This window comes from Emydura macquarii, unplaced genomic scaffold (genome assembly GCF_026122565.2).
Source record: "Emydura macquarii macquarii isolate MOO-44397 ecotype Brisbane River unplaced genomic scaffold, CSIRO-AGI_Emac_v2 contig_318, whole genome shotgun sequence".
Taxonomy (NCBI): domain Eukaryota; kingdom Metazoa; phylum Chordata; order Testudines; family Chelidae; genus Emydura; species Emydura macquarii.
The window spans coordinates 8,684,697-8,710,841 of NW_027130455.1; the positions used below are offsets into that span (position 1 = coordinate 8,684,697).

The window sequence follows — 26,145 nt, forward strand, 5'->3', positions numbered from 1 at the left end:
AAAAGTGTGGGTATCAAGCAGAATACCGGCAGAATGGAAAGAGTGTCCTTTTACATGGGTAAAGGATGTCCTATAAAGTGTGGCAACTACAGGCTAATCTTATTGCTATCAACCTCTGGAAAGGTCTTTGATCACGTTCTGCTTTGTAGGATTTGGCTGCCCCTTAACAAACCTTGTTGTCCACAGCACTCAAGTTTCACTACTAGGAAGTTGGGTGCTGTTCTTAGCCTCTGGCTTCTGACTGAGCTACACAGAGTAATTAATGCACACTTCACATGGCATATATGACTTCAAAGTGGCTTTTGATTCAGTTGACAGGTCAGCACTTCAGTTTATATTGAAACAAATTGTCATCCCAGATGCTCTGCTAAATCTGGAGTGTGATTGTCACCTCAGTACTGGTGCAAGTGGTGCATTGGTTCACGGCTTTCACAGTGTTTCCACACAACCCCAAGTATGTGGCAGAGATGCATTCTCACTCCAGCACTATTCTGTTAAGCTATCAACTGGTTATTAGGAGTTCTCGCTCCACACATTGGAATCAAAGTTGGTCAAGAAGTGTTCTCCAACCAAGATTATGCCGATGATGCTGTCTTGTTTATGGAGAAGACAGAATATTTCAGTCCTGCCCTTCAAGGTTTCCAAGAGGCTGCTCACACAACACATCTGAGCATCTCATGGCACAAAACTAAGAACCTTGGAGATGGGCCACCAGAATCCCCAATGTAGGTGGGGTTGAGTACTCCATAGAACATTGAATTAATCTACATAAGCTGCAAACATAGTTCAAACGATTGCAGCAAACCAGATGTTCTTCAATAAATAGGTCTCTCCGCCTCTTGTATGAACTCCATGTCTCACTTATGGACACAAAAATGTCTCTGTGCCGAGAGTTCAGGAACTACTAAGCTTATGTATTGCCTGTACTGCTATCTGGGTCAGAAACCTGTACCCTCTTACAGGCAGACTTGGAGCAACCATATTTGCTGACAGTACCAAATCCTGAGTATAAAGTGCAAAATGCCATAATTTTGAAGAGATCTGGCCTTCTTGCAGTTGCTCACAAAATTAAAAAACAATGTTGCATGCTCTTTGGCTATGTCATCACTATGGTGAAAAATGCCCAAGCACATTATGCTCTTAAATTCTCTATCTATGCACAAAGGGGGACATGCCTCAAACCTATCTGGCATCAATGGAGTGGTGGGGGCACCCCAGAGATTCATGAATTTAGAGGATTGAGCCAGATCTGGGAAATTCACTCTACAATGTCTGACAACGTGATCAACCATGGTCACTCTGACTGGTACAGTGGTCCTCAGTAGACTGTGCATGTTTGAGACTGATACAAATCAGGGTAATACTGGACAGTAAATTAGATTATTTAGCAAGTTCATTGCCAAAATGTTTAGGAAAACATTTATTTTCTCTTTTTCACATGTCCCCCATTAAGTTTTGTCCTCCACAGGCATTTATAATAGTGCTTTTTATGTTACTTGGCTTGCATCGCTACCATGTCAGTTTTAATACTGCATGTAATTGGAGACACATAACAAGTAGCAATAATATTTGGAAGCAGAGGAGGGATGGGAGCACACTGTCTATGCTTCGGGCTCCAGTTTGATTGTGTGGTTAAAATATCTGGAAGATGAGCAAGGAATTAAGTTTCCCCATTAAGAACTTTGTTTTGTTCCCAAGCTCCAGGTCATTATTTATTTTAAATTTTGAAAAATAAATGTTCTTCATATTATTATTATTCATTAATTTGCATTGTGGTAGTGTCCTAAGGTTCTAAACCAGGATTGAAGCCCCCACTGGACTAGGCAGTGTACATACATATAACCTAAAGCTGATCTCTATCTAAAAGTCCTCACCATAGAAGTATAGGTTCATAGATTCCAAGGTCAGAAGGGACCACTGTAATCATCTAGTCTGGCCTCTTGCATAATACAGTCCATAAAACTTCCCCCAAATAATTCCTAGCACATATCTTTTAAAAAAATCCAATCTTGATTTGAAATTAAAAATCCACCAAATAGTTTCAGTTGTTAATTACCCTCACAGTTAAAAATGTATGTCTTATTTCAAGCCTGAATTTGTCTAGCTTCAACTTACAACCATTGGTTCATGTTATACCTTTGTCTGCTAGATTGAGCTCCTTGAAACTATCACTATAAGGCAGGTTTTCTACCCTTTAATAATTCCTGTGACTCTTCCCTGAACCCTCTCCAATTTTTCAACATCCTTTATCAATTGTGGATACCAGAGCTGGACCTGGTATTCCAGCAGAGTTCGCATCAGTGCCAAATACATAAGTAAAATAACCTCTCTACTCTTACTTGAGTTTCCCCTGTTTAGGCATCCCAGGACCACATTAGCCCTTTTGAGATAAGAAACAGCATATGGATACGACTAAGAGACAGGGAGTGCAAGGTAACAGTGAGATGATGAACATGAGACAAGTGCACTAAGCATAGGTCATAGCAAACCAGCTGCCTAGACTTTCTTAGTAAATCGTCAACATTTCTCTGGCTGGCCTATGGAATGTTATTAGCATCATTTATTTGTATCTGCCAGTGACCTCAGTTGAAATCAGGACTCCAACCTGCTGGGTGCAGAACCTTAACAAGACAGAACTGTCAAACAGGTAATAGTCCTCTCTGTGTCTTTGGGCTGGAGCCACTTGTTTCCTCTTCTGGGTAATGAGCATTTGATTATTATCTATTTAATATGTGCATAGAGGCTTAACTAGTTCACCTTAGTTTCTAATAAGCATCTTGGGCCTGATCTTCAGCTGGTGTAAGCCAGCATGGTTCAGTGAAGTCAATGGAGCTATACTGATTTACACCATCTACCTGTTAATTTTTAACCATCCCTTGGAAGAATTTTCCCTGTGATAAGGACATTCAGATTTTCAGAGCATGGTGAAGTGCTGTTCCCTGTCTTTCCTTTCAATAACATTGTACATTTGGATGTATTCTGTAGCATTCATAGCTTTTGATATGCAGTATTTTTATTGTTTCCTGGGTGAAATTAATAGGTCATTTTGTAAATCATAGTAAATATGGCTTCTTAGAAAATGCAGGTTTTTCACTCCAATTGCAACCTTTTTTTCTTTTGTGAGTGAAGTAATTATGATAACAATATGATTTTTACAGATCATTTAACATAAAATTTTGCTGCTAAAGGTGCCTGCGATTAGATTCTAATGAGTTTCCTTTTGATAAACAATTCCCATATCTCAGCTAAGTGAATTTGTAATAAAAAATTAATTTGGCTCCAACTAAAATTGGAAATAATCATTTTAAAAAGGGAGAGGGGAAAAGGCAATTATCCATTTGACAGTGGTGCCTTTATGTTTTATCAGTTGTGATTATGAATCGTGTGCAGCATAATATTGCCCTAGACTGTTTTCAGATATATTTTCTGCATTGATTATCTCCGTTTTTTCTGTCTCAGGGTGCTTCTGCTGCTGCCCATACAACTGGTTCACAGCTGCCATTGGCCACCACCTCTCTGCAATATCACATTCTAAGATTCCAACACTTAACCTAGCTCTTAATGATTTCAGCAGGTATTGGGGAACCTCACTGCCAGTGCAGTTTCTGTGTTCTTTCACTGCAAAACCATCCCCACACAAGGTCTGAGGCTTAGCCACTAGATCTGCTCAGCAGGTATGTCAGTGCCAGGAATCATCAAACAGAAACAAGGACTCTTAACTGAATGTAATCAGCTCTGTATGGTGGAGCAGGTCAAATAGTATCTACAACTCTTTGGCAGAACCCACACCACCACATGGAAACATCTGACTCAACCCACTCTCATCTTCATTGTGATTTGGCATCCCTACCCCCTGCTTAGCAAGTGGGGTTCAATGTAGGGGGACCCGCTCAATCAGGGCAGGCTAAATACAGTTCTGCTGCCTTTTACTTGTATCCTGCAATCAAATTTTAGATTTTTTTATTAAAGCTAATGTTAAAGTTATCTAATACACAGGTTAAGGAAAGAGTTTTTATACATCTGGATATAATGCTTAAATTATCCAAAAGTACAGAGTATGGATTAAAATAATAAAATAAATATACTACATAATCCACAATATCCCAAATTAAGGTTAATAAATTTAACAATACAGATAAAATATTAGCACCCAAATATTCAGGTACATCATTCATAAAAAATTATACTAAGAGTAGCTTGTGGAAAGCTAATATAGTAATGCGTGTAGATTGTCTCAGTGATTGAGAATTTTAGGATAGTTTGTTCCTCAGTAAATACAATACATCAGAAAAGTATTTCAGTTACTTTCTTGGCTTCGCTTCTCAATGGCACTCTGGCTTATTTTTTTGGTATCTGGTGATAAGTTCTAAATAGAGGTCCCTTGACCACCTGATTGTGTTTGATACCATGAGTCGCCACATCAGCTGAGCGTAGCAAGGCAGCTGTCATATGGATTGTACAGAGAGGGTGTCCTCTTGCTCACCTTTCTTAGAGACATAAAATCATAGAAGATTAGGGTTGGAAGAGACCTCAGGAGGTCATCTAGTTCAACCCCCTACTCAAAGCAGGACCAACCCCAACTAAATCATCCCAGCCAGGGCTTTGTCAAGTTGGACCTTAAAGACCTCTAAGGATGGAGATTCCACCACCTCCGTAGGTAACCCATTCCAGTGTTTCATCACCCTCCTAGTGAAAATTTTTCCTAATACCCAACCTAGACCTCCCCCACTGCAACTTGAGACGATTGTTCCTTGTTCGTTCATCTGCCACTACTGAGATCAGCCTAGCTCCATCCTCTGGAACCCCCTTCAGGTAGTTGAAGGCTGCTATCAAATCCCCCCTCACTCTTCTCTTCTGCAAACTAAATATGCCCAGATTCCTCAGCCTCTCTTCATAAGTCATGTGCCTCACCCCCCTAATCAATTTTAGTTATTTTCCACTGCACCCTCTCCCATTTGTCCACATCCTTTCTGTAGTGGGGCCCCCAAAACTGGACACAGTTTTCCAGATGTGGTCACACCAGTGCGGAATAGAGGGCAATAACCATTTCCCTCGATCTGCTGGCAATGCTCCTACTAATGCAGCCCAATACGCTATTAGCCTTCTTGGAAACAAGGGCACACTGTTGACTCATATCCAACTTCTTGTCCACTGTAACAACCAGATCCTTTTCTGCAGAACTACTGTTTAGCCAGTTGGTCCCCAATCTGTAGCAGTGCATAGGATATTTCCCCCGTAAATGCACGACTCTGTCCTTGTTGAACCTCATCATATTTCTTTTGGCCCAATACTCCAATTTGTCTAGGTCACTCTGTCTCCTATTCCAGCCCTCTAGCATATCTATCACACAGTGTTATCTGCAAGCTTGCTGAGGGTGCAAACCACGTCATCATCCAAATCGTTAATGAAGACGTTGAACAAAACCAGCCCCCAGACAGACCCCTGGGGCTCTCCACTTGATATCAGCTGCCAGCAAGATATCAAGCCATTGATCACTTCCCATTGAGCCCAATGATCTAGCTAGCTTTCTATCCACCTTATAGTCCATTCATCCAACCCATAATTCTTTATCTTGCTGGAAAGAATACTGTAGGAGACTGTATCAAAAGTTTTGCTAAAGTCAAGGTATATCACATCTACCACTTTCCCTACATCTACGGAGCCAGTCATCTCATCATAGTAGGTTATCAGGTTGGTCAGGCATGACTTGCCCTGGGATAATCCATTCTGACTGTTCCTGATCTCCTTCCTCTCTTCTTGTAGACAAGCACTGTCATAGACCCAGGAAACAATAAAATAATGGGTACAGAATACTATGAATGGGTCAGACTTCTTCCAGGAACTGAGTACGGCAGAACTTTTTGCACTTGTTGAAAGTGGCAGTTAGTACCGGACAACCAGGATCTAATTTTTTTTAGGAAGTCATAGCAAATGCCATCTTTTCCTGGGGCTGTGGGTTCCCTAAGTAGCATTATTTATTTATTTATTTATTTATTTATAAATATCTAATGGCATCAATCATCAGGATAACTTGGATGCCTATTGCTGTTAAAATAAGTCAGTTACAGAATAACAAAATATTAAGCCTTTCAGTTTAAAAGCTCAATAAGATCCAAACTCGAATAGGAATCTTGAAATGGACTGAATGCTCAAGTAGTACTCTACACCATACGCAAGATCCAAATTTGACTAATAGCAAGCAAAACCTTCCTAATTAGTGAATTAAGTTACATGCCAATAAAAAGTTTGTCTGGATAAATAACTCTTGCACTAAGCCTTAATGATACTTGAGCTTTGTAGACAGCAGTTTCCCAAGGCCTGGGCACTCTGATGTAAAAATTCTGTCCTCCAGCTATTAAGAGTTTAATCCAAGGAGACAAACAAGGGAAGCAATTCACCAGATTGTAACGTGTGCTGAGTCACTGGGAGACAGATGGGCACTCAGGTAATGGGGTACTAGTAATGTATAGGAATTGGGTTGTATCCCTGTTACAGAAGGCCTCTCATAGCCAGAGTTCCCTCTGCGGCACCCTCCCTCTGCTCTGTCTCTTCAGACTCCTTATCAGATCTACACAGTCTCTCTTATGAATAGTAGCAGCCCTCCACTTGGGCTGGTTTACTGATTGCAGACTGTTCCACATAGTCCTTCATGTCTCAAAAATAACATTCAGCATTGCAACCCACAGTTCTCTCTGGCTCTTCGGCCACCCACATGGAGCTCTGCTTCTGCCAGCATCTGTTTTTTGCAAGCTCACTACTCCTAGCCATTTATGTCTGGAGCTCAGCCATCTGGATTTAGATTCCTGCTCCTACCAGTGTTTTTCCTGTTTTCTTTCTTTCTTTCTTTCTTTCTTTCCTTTCTTTCCTTCCTTGTTTTTTTTTTTTTTTTCATGTGAAGCAGAATTTACTAGATAGTCTGTAGCAATCCCCAATTATAATGTATAAATGTAGTGGTTTATATTCTCTTGTTCTACCCTGTAACATAACACCTTTCTAATACTTTCAGGTAACATAACACCTTTCTAATACTACCCATTTCCCTGATACTTTTACTGAATAACATGATGTAACTTCTGTTACCTTAAATCAGGGATCCCCATCTCTCACCTGCAAGGGCCACATCCCTCAGTCTTCCTCTTATGGTGGGCCAGGGAGGCTGGGGCCACATCATGTGGGAGGGGGCGGGGCTGGGTGGGGCTGCTTGGGGCCGGGAGTGGCGCTCTGGGCCCATGTGGGAGGGGGCGGGGGAAAGCAGTGGGGCTGGGAGGGGTGAGCAACCGCTGTGTGGCTCCTGCCAGGGTGCTGCTAGGCCCATGTGGGAGAGAGGCAGGGCTGGGAGGGGGGGAACGGCTGCTGCACAGCATTGCTGGGGCCAGGAGTGGTGTGCTGGGCCCACAGGGGAGGGGATGGGGCCGGGAAGGGGGAATGGGCCAGGCAAAATGTGTTGGCGGGCTGGATGTGGCCTGTGGGCTTGTAGTTTGGGGACCCCTGCCTTAAACCATTTACATTCCTCAAAAAGCTTTTCCCTTTCTTTATCACAACCCTATAAAAGATGATCAATTGTTTCTTCTACTTTGAAGCACATACATAATCCATCTTTGTGTTTGTTCGAAAAAGATTTTTGTTTAAACCACAATGGCCAATTAGTACTTTAAACAGCATCACTTCATTTTTCCTGTCCAGGTCCTCAAGTACGTCATTATCCTCAACGGTAGGGCACAATTAAAAAAATCTTCCTCTTCTTTGGTTGATTGAAATTTCTTGCCATTCCTCTTTTAAATGTTTCTGTACTAGGCTTTTGAATTTACTCAAGAATATTTCTCTGTCAATCCTTCCATTTCTTACAGTGCTTTTAGCTGCCTTGTCTGCCATTTCATTCCCTGGCATCCCAGTATATATTGGGATCCAGGCTAATGATTCATGTGATCTGTACTAACTTTGTTATTAGAAATATAATTTCATTGATTTAAATCACTTCTATGTACAGATGCCCTTTTTTATTGACGTACATCATGATATTGAATCCAAAAAAAGATCACCACTGCTGGGCTTACATCCCAGATCTAGTTTAATGCTAGAATTATTGCTACTAGTTCAGCTGCCACAAAAGCTACAAAACCAGATTTTTTTTAGATTTATTCATTCCTAATTTTGACGTACAATATGATGTCCCTACTTTTTTCTGGGTTTTTTTCTTTTCTTTTTTGGATCCATCTGAATGTATTTAACAAAAACCACTCCACTTTTCATCTATACACTGGTACACTTCATTTTTTATGCCTGCTGTCTTCTTTTTACCCTTACATTCATAAAATAAATCTAAATCCACATTTGGTCGTGACTTTCCATCCATGACTAATTTTCCCATGACTAAAAATGTTGACTTTGTTTAGCTTTTCCTTGTCTTTCAGCTCCTGCATCCACAGCATGTGGATTTCTAGCATTGTGTTCTATAGTTTGCCTATTGAATTCCAAATACTACTCATGAGTTTGTCTGGGCCTTTCATCATTGCAATTTCCATTAACTTTGGTGCACAAAGTTAGCTCCAGTAGTTTCATTTATAGTATAATGGGCAGTTCACTAGCAGTTATCTGTAGTGCACGAGGGTGTTGTAATAAATGCACCACATGCAACTCATAGTGCCTGTATTAAATCTAATTTTTTAACTTGTGGTTTTGATTTTGACCCAAAACTTTGGCAGCCATAGTTGATAACTGGTCTGATTACATGCTTCATTAATCAATCAGCAGTGTTTTCTTATCTGCTCCCCAATTAGTCCCAGCAATACTTTTAAGCAGGTGATCCTTCCTTTTCATTTATCTTTAATACAGTCTGTATGATCTTTCCAAAATAATTTAGTATCAAATATTTAACATACAAATTTAAACCTTTTTAATTATATTTGTTCTTCATACAGGTACAGTTTACATTCCTTCCCCTGTTCTGAGGGAGAAGACTGTCTATATATTGTCCTCCTCCCAGAATGTCTCTTGATTGGTTGGAAGAGAGGAGAGCTCTCTGGGGCTCCTGGTCCCGGGCCCTTAAAATGACAGTGTCCTGGGTTTTTTCCCCATCCAACTACTAATTCCTCAGGTCCACTTCTGGTCTTCTACTATAAGGCCATTTCCTGGGCCTCTGTTCATTTCAGCTTTCTGGAACAGGGTCTTCTGGCCCCCTCTATCCTTAAAGGGTCACTGTACCCTGTTATAATACCTTTAAATGGTTATGACCCATCTAGTGGTCTTCACTGTCTTCTGAATTTCAGAAGCCAGCACTACCCTGCCAGAGCAGCAGTGTGGTTCATATTATGTTTGTTGCATAAAGACATAACAGTAGTAGACTACTAAAGCCTACCTTACTCACAGTTAGCATGCTGAACTGCACCCAGAATGGATCAATGGCAGATGTGAAGCACAGAACACTAGTAATATGAGCTCATGCTCACTTACTTGACTCAATAAAAGAGCCATCGTGTCCTCACTGGATGAAGCTTGCAGGTGCTAAAGAAAAGCCCATTGCAGTAGTTGAGCATTAAGGTTAATATGGCATGAATCGCTGTGCCAAGGCTCACTTCTGAGCCACAGTCTCAAGTCCAACTGTAAAGGGAAGACCGTACCACTCTGCCGTAGCTGTCATGTGAGAAACTAGGAGCAACAATGGGCCCCAAAACCCCTTGTGTCATGACCAGGGTATGGGAGGTAAGACCTAGTGCTTGGAGCAGGAGTCGAGAGTCAAGCTGAGTCAAGTACCAGGAAATCAGAGTCCAAGAAAGGCCAGAAGGTGAGCCGGGACTCAGGTATCAGGAGGCAGGCAGGGTCAGATTACCAGGAGATGGGGGTCAGGTGCCAGATTACAAACAGCAGTTGAATAGTGAAGTTGAGGACAAACCAGGGTCAGAAGCCAGAATATAGGTTTTATCACAAGCAGGGTCTAGATCAGAGACAGGCAGCCAGTCTGTGTTGTTGCTCAGACAGCTCCCCTTCATGGCTTTCAGTACTGGTACCAACTAATCAGTGGACTGCGAGGGGCTGCCACTCAGATGCTGATGGGCAGCACTTGCTGCTGAGCCCAGCTTCACAGGGTCCTCGTGTGGGAGCTCATCCCTAAGCCTCCTGTGACAATACAGAGTAGCAAGACTAGTAGTCAGAGATTCAAAGCACAAATCCACCATCACCAATGGTAGCAACTGGAATCCTTGTTGACAATTTCAACAGAGGACAAAGACTGAATGGGTATGGAGAATGAATGGTCTTGTCACCCCTCGTGTGGGCCTCTCCCAGGTAAGGGGAGAAGTGCATTGGCGAAGCAGCATGTGGAAGTCTGCAATGCTGTTGCAGTTAAATACAGCATGCCTTTCTCCGTTGCTATCAGACTGGCCTTTCTCACAAGCAGCACTTTAAAGCAGTGAATGATGCTGCATAGTAGAGTTTCCATTTGATGTTTCATACAATGAGGTAGCAACTGTAAATATCTAGAAACCCAAAAATAGTCTTTCCAGAAAATTCTGTAATTAGAATGGCTTGGGGCTCAGATAGCATAAATTAAGGTGATTAGTGAGGGAAATTAAAGGCAAGTGCCTCTTATATTGCAAATTAGATTTAAACTTGAAGCTTGGTACAAAAATATCTGCAATATTAATAAAGAGATGAACAGCAATTTCACTGCATGCATTCTAGGGAATAAAATCTTGTAATACAAATAAGTTTGAATTCTTTAGTGGTATTGAGCCAAAGTTGCTGTAGATGGCAGAGCATTTTTTATCCTTATTCCTGTCACAAGAAACAAGAATCTATGATGCAATTTACCACAAAAGTACACTTTGTTTCATATGCTTGGCACACTGCAAATTTGGTTCATATGGGACTGAGGCACTTATACAATCCATTATATTTGTGGCAGAATGAAACTGAATTACCAGCTACCATCAGAAAGAGATCTTATCTTGACTGGGGCACTCAAGATTTTTTCAGCTATAAAAATGAATGAAACTATGTCCAGAGTTTTCAACTGACCTTCATTTGTAGCGGTTAAAATAAAGTAAAGGCACTAGCTTCACATTTCTGAACTAGTTACCACCACTGATAATAGCTGGTGGAAAGATGGCTTATGGCTGGAATTAAAATGGACCACTTCAATAAAATAGTTACTGGAATACCAAAGAAGTGACTTATCCAAGGAGGGACAGCTCTGTGTAAGTTCAAAAGCTTGTCACTCTCACCAACAGAATTTGGTCCAATAAAAGATAGTACCTCACCTAGCCTGTCTCTCTAATATCCTGGGACCAACATGGCTACAAAAATACTGCATTCTGGCAAATACGTAAGCTGTGAGAAAGAGCACAGCTTCCCTCATTTTCCCTTATTGCACTTGAAAGTGAAACAGCATCCTCCCAAAGTTTGGCATTTCCCAAAAGGAGTGAGTGATGAACATGACTGCACTGTGAATTTACAGAAATTCCTGCACAAGGACATTTTCAGCAAATTCTCACTCTCAGAACATATTCAGAGCAAAAGTATAAGGGCCAGATTCACTAGTACACTCCAGTTGCTTTGCACCAAAGCAGTCAAACCATGCTGGTGCATCTGGCCCTAAATCCATAACTGACTCCTCTGGGCTTTGGAGCAGGCTTTTTAGCCCATAGCCCTGGGGCTACCATGTAAGCACCAATGTCCAGTTTTCAATGCATCCACTATACTAGAGCTATTATGTCAAATAAAAAAAAAACAATGAATAGAGCAAGGGCCGCAGGAAGTCTAGGATTTCTCTGGGGTTTGTAGAGCTACAACTCTGCTCTCAGGATTAATCTTAATTCAGCCTGTAAAATGGCTACTGCTTCTTATGCTGAGAGGAGGTTGGCTGTGCCTCACCTCAGTCTTTTCTCATATGTGTTCTGTTTCTGTTATGCTCCCAGGATAAAAATGGGTGCAGCCTCAAGAACTTGTAAACTGGCAACCAGCTGCCAGTGCTGAGAAATGGTTAAACTTGCTCCTGTTCCACTCATCACTATTGCTCATTAAAGGAAAAGGAATGGGGGACGGAACTAAGGGTATGTCTACGGTGCAGTTAAACACCTGTGGCTGGCCTGTGTCAGCTGACTCGGGCTTGCAGGGCTCGGGTTATGAGATTTTTAGTTATGGTGTAAGCATTTGGGCATGGGATGGAGCCTGGGCTCTGGGATCCTCCCCCATCATGGGATCCCAGAACCAGGACTCCAACTCAAACCCGAACACCTACACTGCAATTAAATAGCCCGATAGCCTGATCCCCACAAGCCTGAGTCAGCTGACATGGGCCAGCTGCAGGTGTTTAATTGCATGTAGACATATCCATAGAGTCAACTTGATCTCAGTGCCACCACTCCCCTTCTCCTTCCAGCCGGGAGTGGGAGGGTACAGAGCATCTCACCTTCAGCATACAGAGTGGCAGCTGTGTTTACAGGCTTTTGGGCTGAACTGAGCTCAAAGATACCATGGCATTATGGACCCTGGGGACATCTTTGTGGATGCTACCTAGCACACAAGTTTGAGAGGGCAGCAGACAGCATAAGACGCCTTCTGCTCTAGAAATACAAATAATATTGAATTAAAACTTGTAGTGCAGTGGACACCATTTGAAAATTGGATGTTTATCCCCTTCAGTAGTTACATTTCCCATTATAGGTATAGGGGAACCTGCAAATACTGCGATAAGGTTATAAACAATGGCCAAATATTGTATTGTTTCCTTGTACTCTGCTCTCTGTCTGTATCCATCTCTTGTGTTCTGTCTTAAACACAGATTGTAAGCTCTCTTTGTAGTAGGGATAGTATTTTTGTTCAGTGTTTGTACAGAGCTTAGCACAATGGGGAACTTGGCCATGACCAGGGCTCCTTGGTGATATGATGATAATAGTACAATAATAATAAATACAAATAAATTAAATTAAAAAAAGTAAACATCAATAGTATCCTCTGTGAATGGACAGATATTTAAATATGCCCATTTTTACAAAAAAACATTACTAAATGTTTGTGTAGGTATGTCCTCTCGTGAGATTTTATCATGCCCATAGATAGAATAAATGCAATGATTCAATATTTCTTTTTCATCTCTAACGTCTATGATCCTTCATAGGAACCAAAATCTGCTTTTAACATTACCTTGGCTTTTTTTTTTTTTTAATTGTTTAATTCAGTTACCAGACGCTGCTGAACAATAGGGCCAACAAATTGTTTTTAAAAATGAAAACGTACAAAATCATTAGCCATGTTACACTCTTGTAACAGTGTCTGTATTCACACATTCTCAATACACATGCTGTCATCCAAAGAAAAGAAAGCTTTAGCGTGGCATTTTTCCAGCCTAATTGTTTAACAAAATAGGCAAGCTGAGTAATCATCCTAAAACACACTGGTCCCAAGGTGCCCTCTGTGTTTACAGAGACCTGAATCATCTACAGGTAATTTGGACAGGTTTCTATTGTGTATTTCTATTGAAAACAAAATGTAGCTTCTAATTTACTTTCCACAAATGAGTTGCTTAACATGTTGACAACCACTATAAATGCCATCTACTTGGGATGTCCACTGTGTATAGTGACAATATGGGAAACTTCGGAAACTTCTCTTTTTATACATATAAAGTTTTCAACTTCTAAATATTAATCCCAACCTCTGAGGGTCCCTTAGCAAAAGTGATTTTTTTTCCCAATATGATGTTGTGTCAAAACTTTTCTTAATTAAATAGTACTGGCAAGAATCCAGTAATAACCAGAAAATTGGTACACATCCCAATGTGAGCAGTAGACTGGGGATTCAAGATGCCAAGCAGCCTACTCCAATATTCTGTAAGCACTTAACATTAATTAAAAAACAAATAAGTATATTCTAAGTTTTTGCCTCAAACCTTTCCTGTACAAAGACTGAATGCAAGAGGCCTAACATAATATTGTACCACTGGAATTCAACAACCACTCCAACATTATTTTCTGTTGTTATGTAACTTGGTACCAACAGTAACAGGCTTTATCTATGTAGCCATACAAGCATTCCTGACTGTCCCCCACAGCCACAAAACTCTATGATTACTAAGGCTGGAAAACTATTTGAATACACATTCACTCCCTTCCAACCAACAAGGGAACCTCAAATTCCACTTCCTTTGTTGGTGCATTTTGATGTACTTCATTTGCTTCATTGTTCTACGTTAATTCCACACATTTGTAGCAATCAGTTTGTTATCTGGGGTTCTGCCAACCCAAAGTTCATGGTAACTTTTGTGCGAGGTGGTGTCAGGAAATAAGCCAAATGAAGATGCAGCCGTCCAATTGCTAGATGGTCTGGTAGAAACAGTATAACACAAAAGTGCTCTTATCTCAAAGCCATACTTTACTTAGGTTCAGACACATCATGAGGATGCTCTTACTTTAAAGCTATACTTTACTTAGGCTCAAGCACTTACTAACCTGTTGCAGACATGTGTAAAACTCCTCAACCCTCAATAATTACCAAAGTCTGGGGTGGTTTTCAAGTGGAAACAGCGATGGTTTTCCAATTGGCCTGATTTTCCAGCTGTCATTGGAGGATCCAGAAGCTGTGTCCAAGAAGAGATCCCAAAGAGTCCAAGCCTCTCCTCCACTATTTATCCTTGTCAGTAGACAATAACATGACAAGAAAAAAAGAAAACTTGTTGGGCTGACCGTTTCAAGCTAGCTAAGGTTGCCAGCGTAATTAATTAACTAGATGTTTTCCTACAGAATTTACATACCTTGAGGCTTCGACAAACATCTCCAGAGGGCATGCATAAACAAGCTTATGGGTCTTTTCCTGAAACACAGATCCCAGAATATCCACCAGACTATCAGGGAGGGGTGCAGGGTCAGGCAAAGGTTGAGCAAGAGGCTCCCCTCCCATCCTGGCTTAGTCATACCAAGGCTGCACAGGCCTTCATAAAGGCCTACCAAGTTTGACTACTGTTAGGAACAAGTATGATAATCAATATTTTTATACTATCAAGTGGTCCCTGGTCCTTTTAATGGTCTATCAAAATCTCTCCATACAAGTTTAATCCCCTGCTTAAATTCTGCTGTATAAAACCTGAAATTAAAGATGTAAAAATTACCTGTATGAGATGGCAACTATCTGGTGAATACATATAACTTATATATACTGTGGGTCACACAGTAGTGTCAGCAGTGGAACAGGGAATAGAAGCCAGGTCTTGCAACTCTTGGCCCAGTGACCTAAACATTTGTCCTTGCTGCTCTATACCTACAAGTGTCACAGCTATTCATCTGCTGTCTCTGGTCCTGGGGGGGAAAGAGAGAAGATCCTGGACTTTAAAGTCATGCCATTTTAATGTATAGAATATCTGTCACTGATCCAGGATTGGATATTGCCCTTCTTGGACCTATGACCAGCGTGATTTCAGGGGGTAAATTCTACAGTTAGGGGAAAGAATACAGAAGGTGTTTTTGTTGTAACTTGATTTTTTTTAAAGTGATTTTGCCTATTTGAAGCTGCTCAGAGGTTTGGAATTTCAAGAATAATCTCAGGTGAGAGGAATCAGTGGGCATGAGGCAGATGAGGGGGCATGCTAAATACAATTTACTATATAGCTCTGTAGTGCAACACATTCCATCACACAGATCACCACATCTTACAAACATGGCGTGTACTGGTGTGCATAGATAATCAATCCTGTTAAATGGATGTAACTAAGAGCACAATTTGGCTTGGTGTCATCTTGCACCAGGAAAGAATCTGATTCATTAAGCACATGCTAGTTACAGGAATTATTGTCAATAATAAAAATAACAATAATACTACTCATCTTCCATCAGAGGATCTCACAGCGCGTCACATATGGAGGTTGAATTGATCTCCCAGTCACAACACTCCTATATGGTAGTTACTGCAAGTATTATTATTCTTATACTAATTTCACAAATAGGTAAGATGACACAGAGAGGGTAAACGATTAGCACAAGGTCACACAACAAGTGGAGAGACAGGAATAGCATCTTGGGTTTCTGACTTCCAGCCTTGTACTCTTTCCCCTGTACCATGCCACCAGAAAATGTTCTCTTTCATTTTACATGCTGAGGATAAGGTGCTTAGATATGAAAGAAAAACTACTTCAATTTGCTACCTCAGTGCATATTTGCACTCTAATGCCATGCCTCATTATCTTATATTTAAACTTTTGTTTCTAGGGCAGGAAAATGAAACTTTTAATTTAATTCAGGGTCTGCCTTGTTCTCTTTTAGTTTCCTTTCCTGCAAAGCAGCCCATAAAGTGATCAATGAAGTCAGCTCAGCATTACTGTACTTAAGAAAAATGATTGTCTGTTGTGATGTGTATAAGAACAACTTCCAGATGAGAACAGCTTTGCACATTTCCTGCAGTCTCAGCAAGGGGGTTGATTCCCAGTAACTCACCTAATAAAGGTGCTGCTGTGGTAGCTCATAGACTGTACACTGAGCAAGTCCAGTCACAGAGGAGGTTGGGACTCTGCTAATTGGTTAAATCCGTTCTGATGGCCTGGACACTGGTTGGCACAGAGAATGCATTAATTGGTAATGAAGGGAGCATTGCATACAGGCCTGAAAAGATGATGAGGACATGATGTGTATGAAGCAACTTCCAAGTGGGAGAAGTTTAGCACAGATCAGTTACTGCCTCTGCAAGGGGGATGTATTACTGTTTAATTCTCCTAGTAGAGCTCCTGTTCATGGACCAAGGAGTTTTAGCACTGAATATCAGCTGCAGCGGTTTGCAGGTCACAGACACAGTGGATCTGAGGCTGCAATAGTATAAATCAGGAGGAATTCCACTGAGCTCAATGTGCAACAGCAAATCAACACATAGGGCAGACAAAGGCCCCTGTTAAGTCTAGTGGTGGATATGGGGGTACAGAGGAGCCTGAGCCTTATTGGCAGATGGATCTGATTCAGAAATGTTTTTCTTTTCCAATTAAAAGTTTAGATGAAAACAAAAGAAAGAAAGAAAAAAAAAATTTGCTGAGATTTTTCTTTGACAATTTTTGGGTTTTCATCGAAAGACCAACATTTTTGGTCGTAACTGGACATATCCATTTCAACAATAAACCCACTTTCTTCTGAAAAATCTTTGACAGAATTTTTTTTGACCAGCTCTGTCAGCAGCTACAATGCTCCTGAATTTTTCAGGACTGAACTAAACTCTCCGTAATGTTGAATGAGCCGTGGGAAACTTTTTCTGCAAATATTCATTTGAATTCAAAACAAGTCTGTGAACTTTCCCTGTTTATTTCCTTCAGCACTGGAGTTCTCAATCTTTGAATGCAGATATCTGTCAGATTCAAACTATTGGCTCCTGCTCGAATATTTGCTGTAATCAAATTTTAAATTGTATATGCAGTTGAAGAATTTTTTTTTGTGGGTATGTAACATACATCTTCACAGCCGTGATAGGTATAGCTATCCCATCCTGATTTCTCAGAGGAGACACTGAAACACAGAAAGTATGTCTACATCACACACCACTGGCAGCAAGGTGCAGTGTATTTGTCGTTACATGCCGCAGTAAAAAGCAGGCTGTGGTAGGTGCAACAGTGAAAGGCTCTGACAGAGGGAAAAGGCTCCAGCAGTGGGGAGCTGCCAGACCCTATCCCTGCTGCCAGAACCTTTCCCCACTGCTAGAGTCTGTCCTTCTGGTGGGGAAAGACTTAGGCAGCAGGGAGGCAGCAGAACACTATGCTACAAATAGCAGTGTAGGTGGGGGAGGCACTGCCTGGGCATGTAGAGAACCATATAGGGTACATACCCTAAGGGTTCAGGAAGGTCTTTTCTGATCTAAGCAGCACCTCACCATCTACACTGCTATTAATATCCATGTTCGGGGACAGTGTAGTGTATGTACTCTACACACCACCAACAAGAGTGTGCAGGGTAGATGTACCCAGAGAATAAGGGCCCAAACTTTCATTCCTCACTCATGCAGGGACTCCTACTAAAAATAAGGGGAGTACCAAGGTAGCAGGATCCATCCTCAAGTATCTTGCCTAAAGTAGCACAGTAAGTCTGTGACTTAGCCCAACATAGAACCCAGATCTCCTCACTCTTGGCCCTGTAGCCATTAGATCATACTCCCTCTCATTTTTTAGGAAGCCAAAAAGGTGAGCAAGGCATTTAGAGATAGAATACAGGGTCACATCTAGAACATTATTTTATTGATCCCTCTATACAGCAAACTATCTAGAATATGGTAACAAAGGGGAAGAGATAGAGAGAACTCTACTCTTATTCTGACCTGCAAATTAATTTTTTAAAAATGAATTAAAGAACATATTACAATAGCAAAAAGACACTCCAGGGCATATTTTATGGACCATTAATTTATATGCGCTTAAAATGTACAAGGCCACATAATGCAGTTAGGTCTGTGTTAATTAACATAAAACATGCCTGCTTGTGTCTAATTACTTAATTAAATGCTACATAAACTATTGAAATACAGTTATGTCACTATAGAGAATTTAAAAAAAGAGAATAGAACAGGAAACCATGAGACCAAACCAGCTGTCTCCTGCCACAGATCAGCTGATGTTTTTTCCAACTGATGGAAACTTAAATGGAGCATGATGAGAAAAGAAGAATCTAGCTGAAAGCAACAAAATTAGTAATTTTCCACTGTTTAAATGTAGGAATGCACTATTGTAGATAATCTTTTCCATCTGAAAATAGTTTATTTCTAAAACTCAGTCTCAACAAGGAAGAATTCTTTGCACTTGAAAATGGTGCTTGTTAGCTGAGGTTCAACAAATATTAATTAAGGTTAACGCCCTTTACCCTACAACGAAGCCTAGGTTCAGCAAAGTACTCAAGCATGTCCTTAATTTTAACCAGCTGTGACGTCTCACTGACTTCAAGCTAATTTAGGGCTTAAGTGCTCTGCTGAATTGGAATTTGAATGAGGTTCCTTTGCAGTGTACTAAGGTGAACCTTAGGGAGACTAAATGACTGGCTCAAGACCCCACACTGAGTAAGCGGTAGAGATGGGAATAGAATTGATCTAAGAAAACAGACGTACTCTTTCCTGGTCTTAGATGCTCATAGATAGTACATCATAAAAACCCATCTCAGATTAATTTATTTATATAGCAGAGTGCTGTCCAAGGTGCTGAAGACTGTAAAAATGAGAGAGGGGGTATCACTGATTTTGTTGTTCAAGTGTTCTGAGCGAAGCATTCTTCATTTATTTTCACATTGCTAAAGTAAAATACTGTTTTCATTACCAAGTAGCCTCTGTTGTTAGTGCTGTGGAGTGTTGTTAAGGCTTCCGGAGCTCCGATGTCAGCTTCAGTAGCAGAGAGTGCAGCTTGCTGTCTCAGCAGATCTCCATGTTGCTCGTAAAGACACACCACAGGCTCAGTTTGGTGACAAAGGTGCTTGGCCAGGTTTATTGTCGACAAAGAATGGTACTAATGCCCCATAGGTGCTACAAGTTGGAAAAATATCCAAATGAGGTTCGTTTGCCCTGCACCAGGAAAAGAGATCCACGCAGGTAGTTGGGCAGTCTCCAAGTTTTATTTCTGCAGAGGTCGGACACTTCCCAACAAGTGGTCAGTGTGAGACCCCGAAGGCATGCTCTCTTGCATATTTATACAAACACAAACAAAGAAATTATATATGCATAAATTCTTAATGCTTATTGGTACACTCAAATTATTATTATTATTACTATTAACGTTACATTTTATACTTCTTCTAACTATAAACATATGCATAACATAAAAATAAGGGCAAAAGGTTTCAACTTATCTATCAACATTGTCTAGACTATGTCTCAAGACTGCAAAAAACAAAAACTAAATTATAACTGACTCCTCGTTTCTTCTGTTAATCTTTCTCTCTGACCTTGGCAGGGATAAGCACCATAAACATATTGAAAAGGAGCAGGAGGGTGATTTCAACAGAAAGCAGAACACTAAAAACAACAAAATGGAGTAACTGTGGTCAAGCAAACAATTATTTTCTTTCAATCCCCCCTTTGAGCCATACTGTAACACCAGTTTGGCTCACTAAAAAACTTGATCTACTCTTTGTTTAAGTGCAACAATGTCAACCTGAGTCAACATTTGCAGGGCAGGGGCGCTGGGTTTTACAAATCTGGTAAAAGCAGAACACACAAAGGGCAAATTACCTAAGCATTGAAAAAAACAACATCCAACAATACAAATTACAACAAACAAAACACTATAAAAAACAAAGACTTAAGCCATTGCATATCTGGTAACCAAGCAGTTACCCAACTCCACAAATTAAATTTACCATCAGACTGCTTGATTTTTTCTGCTAAATGGTGGAGATCAGCTAGACGTTTTTCAATTAATGAAATATGGTTTAATAAATTAAAGCAACACATTCCTTGGAATTCTTGGCATCCATGATTATGACGTAACAAAAGATAATCTATTGCAAGCCGATTTTGCAGGGTGGCATGGCGAACGTCTTGTAAATCCTCAGCCATGGCTTGAATCAAAGTGGAGGTTAAATTAATAGACTTTGCTAAGGCACATGCCACCTTGGATACTTCCTTGTAATTAATAACAGTAAGTCCAGGGACACCCACTAAGGATGTAGCTAGGGAAATGGCCTCAGCTTTAGAAAGCAAATTAACTGAATTATCACAATCAGGACCCAACTGCTGCAGGGTACGCCGTAGGCGAGAGGGATAGAAACGGTTAGGGGGCAACACTGCCAAGGCAGAAGTTACTCTGCCTATAGCACAGGGACCACCAGTGGCGTTGGCAGGAACATAAGTGTAAGCAGTTAAACCACAAAATAAAAACCACCCCTTAGATAAATAAAGGGAAGTGGTAAAATAGCTACTATAACTAACACTACTACATTTTAATTTTTTAGTAGTGGTCACATTAACACACTTCTTAGTACAATTAACAAATTGAATACAGTCATGGGCTCGAGTTAAATTATGTAACTGAAAGGTGAGTCGATGGGCATTGGTCCAGTGTGGCTGGGGCTTAAGAGTGGATCCCCATCGGGGTAGGTCTCCCACTACCCAGGTAGAATTGTTGTAGTCGATTAATTGGGTATAGGCATGAATATTGGGAAAATTACAGGCTACCCCAATAAAACAAGTGGTCAAAGATGACCCTACATTATCTCCCCCGTCATACAAAACGCAGTGGAATTTAAAGCAGTACGAGCCATTTCTACCCACCAATTGTTATGGGAAGGATGGATCCGGGTTTGATAAGGGGTATCTGGGGTGGAGTCTGGGGTGGAGCTCCCATGCCCTGTAAACAGCCAAAAATAACAGAGGGTGAAAACTAGATGGGAGGCAGAGGTCTCAAAACCCTGGACTTTCACCATTTTTCCTATTTTTCAGCACAAAAATAAAATGTCAATAATAAGCCCAGTGATTATACAAACAAAACAAAAACTCAGTAGTATTTTAGCTCAATAAACACATTCTAGGTTGGTTCAGTAAATAGAGCAATAGTCCATGCATTAGAGTCTGGCTGTCGGGTTAACTTCAAAGGTGGTACCACAGCCGGGGTACTGTCATCATATACTGCTGGCTTCACTTGGGAATGGTGGATCCAGGAGGACTTTTCTGCACCTTTACTGCTGTATGGGTAGTTAGCAGCACCTGGAATGGTCCTTCCCAAACTGGCGTTAGGGGACTGGAACGTCTGGAAATCTTTATCCACACGCGGTCACCAGGTTGGTAAGGGTGCACCTCACAATCCAGGGAAACTGGCTGGAGTAGAGCTCCTGATTTCTGTAAGAGTAAAAAACGCTTACGCAAGGATTTCACATACTCATATAATTGGTGATCCCCTCCCATAAGAGTTCTAGTGAGAAACTGAAATTGCTTTGCCAGTGCAGGGGGATGTCCAAACAACATTTCATATGGGCTAAGACCAATATCTTTCCTTGGCCTATTTCTTAATTGAAACAAAACAATAGGTAGGACCTGAGGCCACTTTAATTGTGATTCACGGCAAAGTTTTCCCAATAGGGTTTTTATTTCCCGGTTTACCCTTTCCACCTGTCCCGAACTTTGTGGATGGTATGGGGTGTGTAGTTTCCTGGTAATTCCAAAAGCTGCATACACCTCGTTCAGGGTTTCTTCAGTAAAATGACTGCCTTGGTCAGAGTTAACCATTTGAGGGAGCCCGAACCTAGGGATGATCTCCTTTAACAAAAAATTTCTTACAACAGTTGCAGTTGCACTTCTGGCAGGAGTAGCTTCAACCCAGTGGGTTAACTGATCAACAATCACCAGCACATATTTGTAACCTTGACAGGCTGGCAAGGAAATAAAATCCAATTGCAAGTTTTCAAATGGTAAAACTGTCCATGGCTGGGCACCTTCTTTTAGATCTTTCCGGGATACTGCATTAAAGGCTTGGCAAGTGGGGCAGGATTGGGTTACCCTTTTTGCTACCTGATGGACTCCAGGAGCAAACCATGTACGCAGGATGGTATCTGCGATGGCTGCCGCCCCATAGTGCCCTTGGCTATGAATCTGCTGGCACATGGGTCTTAACAAAAGAAAAGGTAAAATGGGCTTACCTTGGGGAGTCCACCATAATCCCTCCTTTTCCACTGCCTCATAAAGCCTTACCCACCGGGCTTTCTCTTCTGCAGTTATGGCATTTGATATTTCCTTCTCTTGTACTCCTGGCACGAACACTGGAGCAGACACACTCAGGGGCAGTGGCTGTAGAGCTGCTTCCTTGGCTGCGTAGTCGGCTTGTCTATTCCACAGGCTGATGTCATCCGTAGCATTGGTGTGAACTGCACAGTGCATGACTGCAATTTCTCTGGGTAACATAATGGCATTCAGCAAGTCTTCAACCTGTTTGGCATTAGCAATTTTACTCCCTGTAGAAGTGAGAAACCCTCGCTGCTTCCATAAGGCTCCTACAGCATGGCAAATTCCAAAGGCATATTTAGAGTCAGTGTAAATATTGACAGCTAAATCCTTGCTTAACTCACACGCCTTAGCTAGTGCTACTAGCTCTGCTGCCTGGGCGCTGAGTGACGCTGGTAGTGGTTCCGCCCACAGCACTACGAATAGGGAGGTCACTGCTGCTCCGGTATATCGGTGACCCTCCCGCACAAATGAGGAGCCATCTGTAAATAAAATCTGATCTGGATTAGAAAGAGGTACATCTGTTAAATCTGATCGTGGCTGCTCAACCACATCTACTACCTTGCAGCAATCATGGGGCTCTTCTATCAGGTCAGGTTCTGGTAATAGTGTTGCTGGATTTAATATGGAACACCTTTGAAGGGTGATGTTTTCTGCTGCCAGTAAAATCACTTCATACTGGGCAATTCGTTGGTGGGAGAATGCTTGGGTCTTCTCTCGTGTCATAAGGGCTTCCACCTCATGAGGCACAAATACAGTCAAAGGATAGCCCAACACAAGATCTTTACTCTTTGTAATCATCGCTGCTGTGGCTGCAACAGCTCTTAAACAACCCACAGCTCCTTTGGCTACTGGATCTAGCTGGGCAGAGTAATAAGCTACCGGTTGTCTCCTGGAGCCGAAACTCTGGGTTAGGATTCCGGAGGCCACCCCCCCTCGTTCGTGCACAAACAATTGGAATCGTCTTTCTGTAATCAGGGAGTCCCAAGGCTGGAGCTTCACTTAACACATGCTTTAGCTTATGAATAGTTAATTTCAGTTCAGCAGTCTCTTCAAGAGGCTCTGGGACAGAGGCTTTAGTTAACTCACAAGTTCCCCAAAAGCAGGAATCCAGGGTCTGCAAAATAACAACATGACTCGACAGGGACAGCAGTCACGATGGTGGCAGGATTGGGCACGACTGCATGTCGTGGAATGACATAGGCATTTATTGCTCTTAAGTCCTGAACAAATCTGTACACAGGATTTCCTTGGTCATCTAGCTTAGGTTTTTTAACTGGAAAAATCGGAGTGTTACAAGGTGAAATACAAGGCCTTAAAATTCCTTGTTCCAGGTAAGCATCAATTAAGGGCTCCAAGCCCTTCTCTGCCTCTCTAGAAATTGGGTACTGAGCCACAGCAGGTGGGGGTTCAGGTTTTACCTGTATAGTTACTGGCAGTGCTGATCGAAGGAGTCCAACATCAGTAGTATTCCATCCCCACAGGGAATCAGGCAGGCTCTGTAATTCTTTAGGCAAAGTTAGTTTCCTGTCTCCAGCACTACATACCATCACAAAATTCTCCAACTCGTCTAGGGGCATATCTAATTTCACAGCACCAGAGGAATCACAATGCAAAGTGGCCTTCAGTTTACACAGCAAATCCCTCCCCAACCAATTAACTGGAGAGGAATCGGTCAACAAAAACTGATGTTCCACAATTAAAGGTCCCACAGTAACTAATGCTGGCGCAGTCTTAGGAACTTGCATAACTGTTCCCCCCCCACCCCCACTATAGCTTCATTCCCATCAAGTTTGTACCCTGCTACATTTGCATCTACCGCCAGAACTGACTTTGTTACCCCTGTATCAATTAAACATTCATAATTTACATTCCCCACAGTTATGGTTACATATGGTTCTCCCCCTTTTTATAACACACAGGTATATTTAAACAACACAAATTATCATCACATGCACTTTCAGCATCCTGGAGCTCGAGATTTTCCTTTAAACGTCATTGTGAATAAGAGTATCCCTGGTCAGGCACAGTTGGCTGCCCGCCAGAGGGAGGTGGAGGAGGAGGTGGGGGTACCCCTTGCTGGTATGATGAGCTGTATGGAGCTGGCATGGCATAGGCATAGGCATTAGCTTCCGAAGCTAGGCGAGTTGGACAATCTCGCTTAAAATGTCCTGGCAGCTTGCACCAAAAACATACTGGCGTTTCTCTTGTATTTGCAGCTTGCCCCCCCACTCTTCCTCTTGCTCTGCCTCTGCCTCTAAGAAAATATCCTCCTCTCCCTCTCTGGGTCAACATTGCATTTTGCATGTTCACAGCTAACAGCTTGAGCTCATCCTGTTTTCTCTTCCCTTCTTTCAATTGTTCCTTTACCTTTCGTCCTTCAAACACATATGACGGATTATGTGTTAGGACAATAGTCCGGAATTTTCTGATAACTGTAACAGGGTCTTGCCGAAAGGAGGGGGTGGTTTTTTGCCAAATAATCAGATCCCCAGGGGAAAAAGGGGTGTGTACCCTCAGCGAGCGCTGTGTGTGCCCATCGGGTATATATTGCAGGCGCAATGGGGCAACGGTGGAGGTGGTGGTGGTGGTGTACTCTCCAGATTTCTCAGCCCTGAACTTGCATTCTGTGCGGATATAGCCGGGGCTTGGCAGGGGAGGGGAGTCACCATTCCTTCTACTGCTTCGTTTTTTCCTCCCAGCCTTCTCTTCCCCCCCTGCTTCATCTTCACTGATACTGCTGCAGCTGCTGTTGTCCTTATCTAAATCTCGCTTTCTCCCACGGCCGCTTTCCTTGCCTAAGTCTCTACACTCCTCTGCCTGAAGCGGAGCGGAGACAAGAAGGGAGGGAGTGGCTGTCCCTCCTGCGGCAGGTCTGCTATCTTGTGAGGCCGGAGTTGGTTGAACTATAGCTGGTAGGGGGGCATTAGGGGGTAAAAGGGGATACAAAGGCTCAGGTGGTTCCTCCTGTCGGCTTTTCAATAACAAAGAGCTTGGAATATAAGGGGGTAGAGTTTCCCCCTTCACTGCAGGCATTGTCATTACAGGGCAAGCTCCAGTAGAGAGATGTGCCCAGCAATACCAATAATCCATCTGCCTCGGGCCTTTTTCTTCTAGCTTATGTCTTAGTTGTTGTAGCTTGCAATATCAAAGGTACCATAGGTGGGCCAAATTTGGGCATCCTTGTAATAATATTTCTGCCATTCTGTATTTAGTTTTAGGACTCGAGTTTTCTTCATTCCTTTTAGTACCGGTAAATTACCCGCAGCCCATGCTGCTAACACCGTCCCTAAGGGACTGTCCTCGGGGATTTTTTTTACTTCCTCCGAGCCCCATTTCCCGTCCACCACTATCACTCCACACACACACACCACACACACTCTCTGTGTCAACACAGCCTCGGCTTTTGTCCTCTTAAGGACAGGTCAGTGAACCTGATCCGAGCCCTTATCCTAGTACTTAAACTAGCACTTATTTCTCCCGTTCATACCTCGTGGA

The 26,145-nt window shown here is 41.9% G+C and overlaps 1 protein-coding gene across 2 annotated transcripts; it reads right to left on the bottom strand.

The window, feature by feature from the left end:
• Positions 1-19,528: 19,528 nt before the first annotated feature.
• Positions 19,529-24,536, bottom strand: LOC137166588 (uncharacterized). 2 transcript variants are annotated; one of them, XM_067568361.1, is made up of 2 exons: positions 22,618-24,536; positions 19,529-21,768 (listed from the first exon to the last, which is right to left on the bottom strand). In XM_067568361.1, the coding sequence occupies exons 1-2, from the start codon at positions 23,446-23,448 to the stop codon at positions 21,568-21,570; spliced, it is 1,032 nt and encodes a 343-aa protein (XP_067424462.1). In that variant the 5' UTR covers positions 23,449-24,536; the 3' UTR covers positions 19,529-21,567. The 2 variants fall into 2 exon arrangements, with proteins under 2 accessions (XP_067424462.1, XP_067424472.1); XM_067568371.1 differs by having other exon boundaries at positions 22,566-24,534.
• Between the last annotated feature and the right edge of the window lie 1,609 nt (positions 24,537-26,145).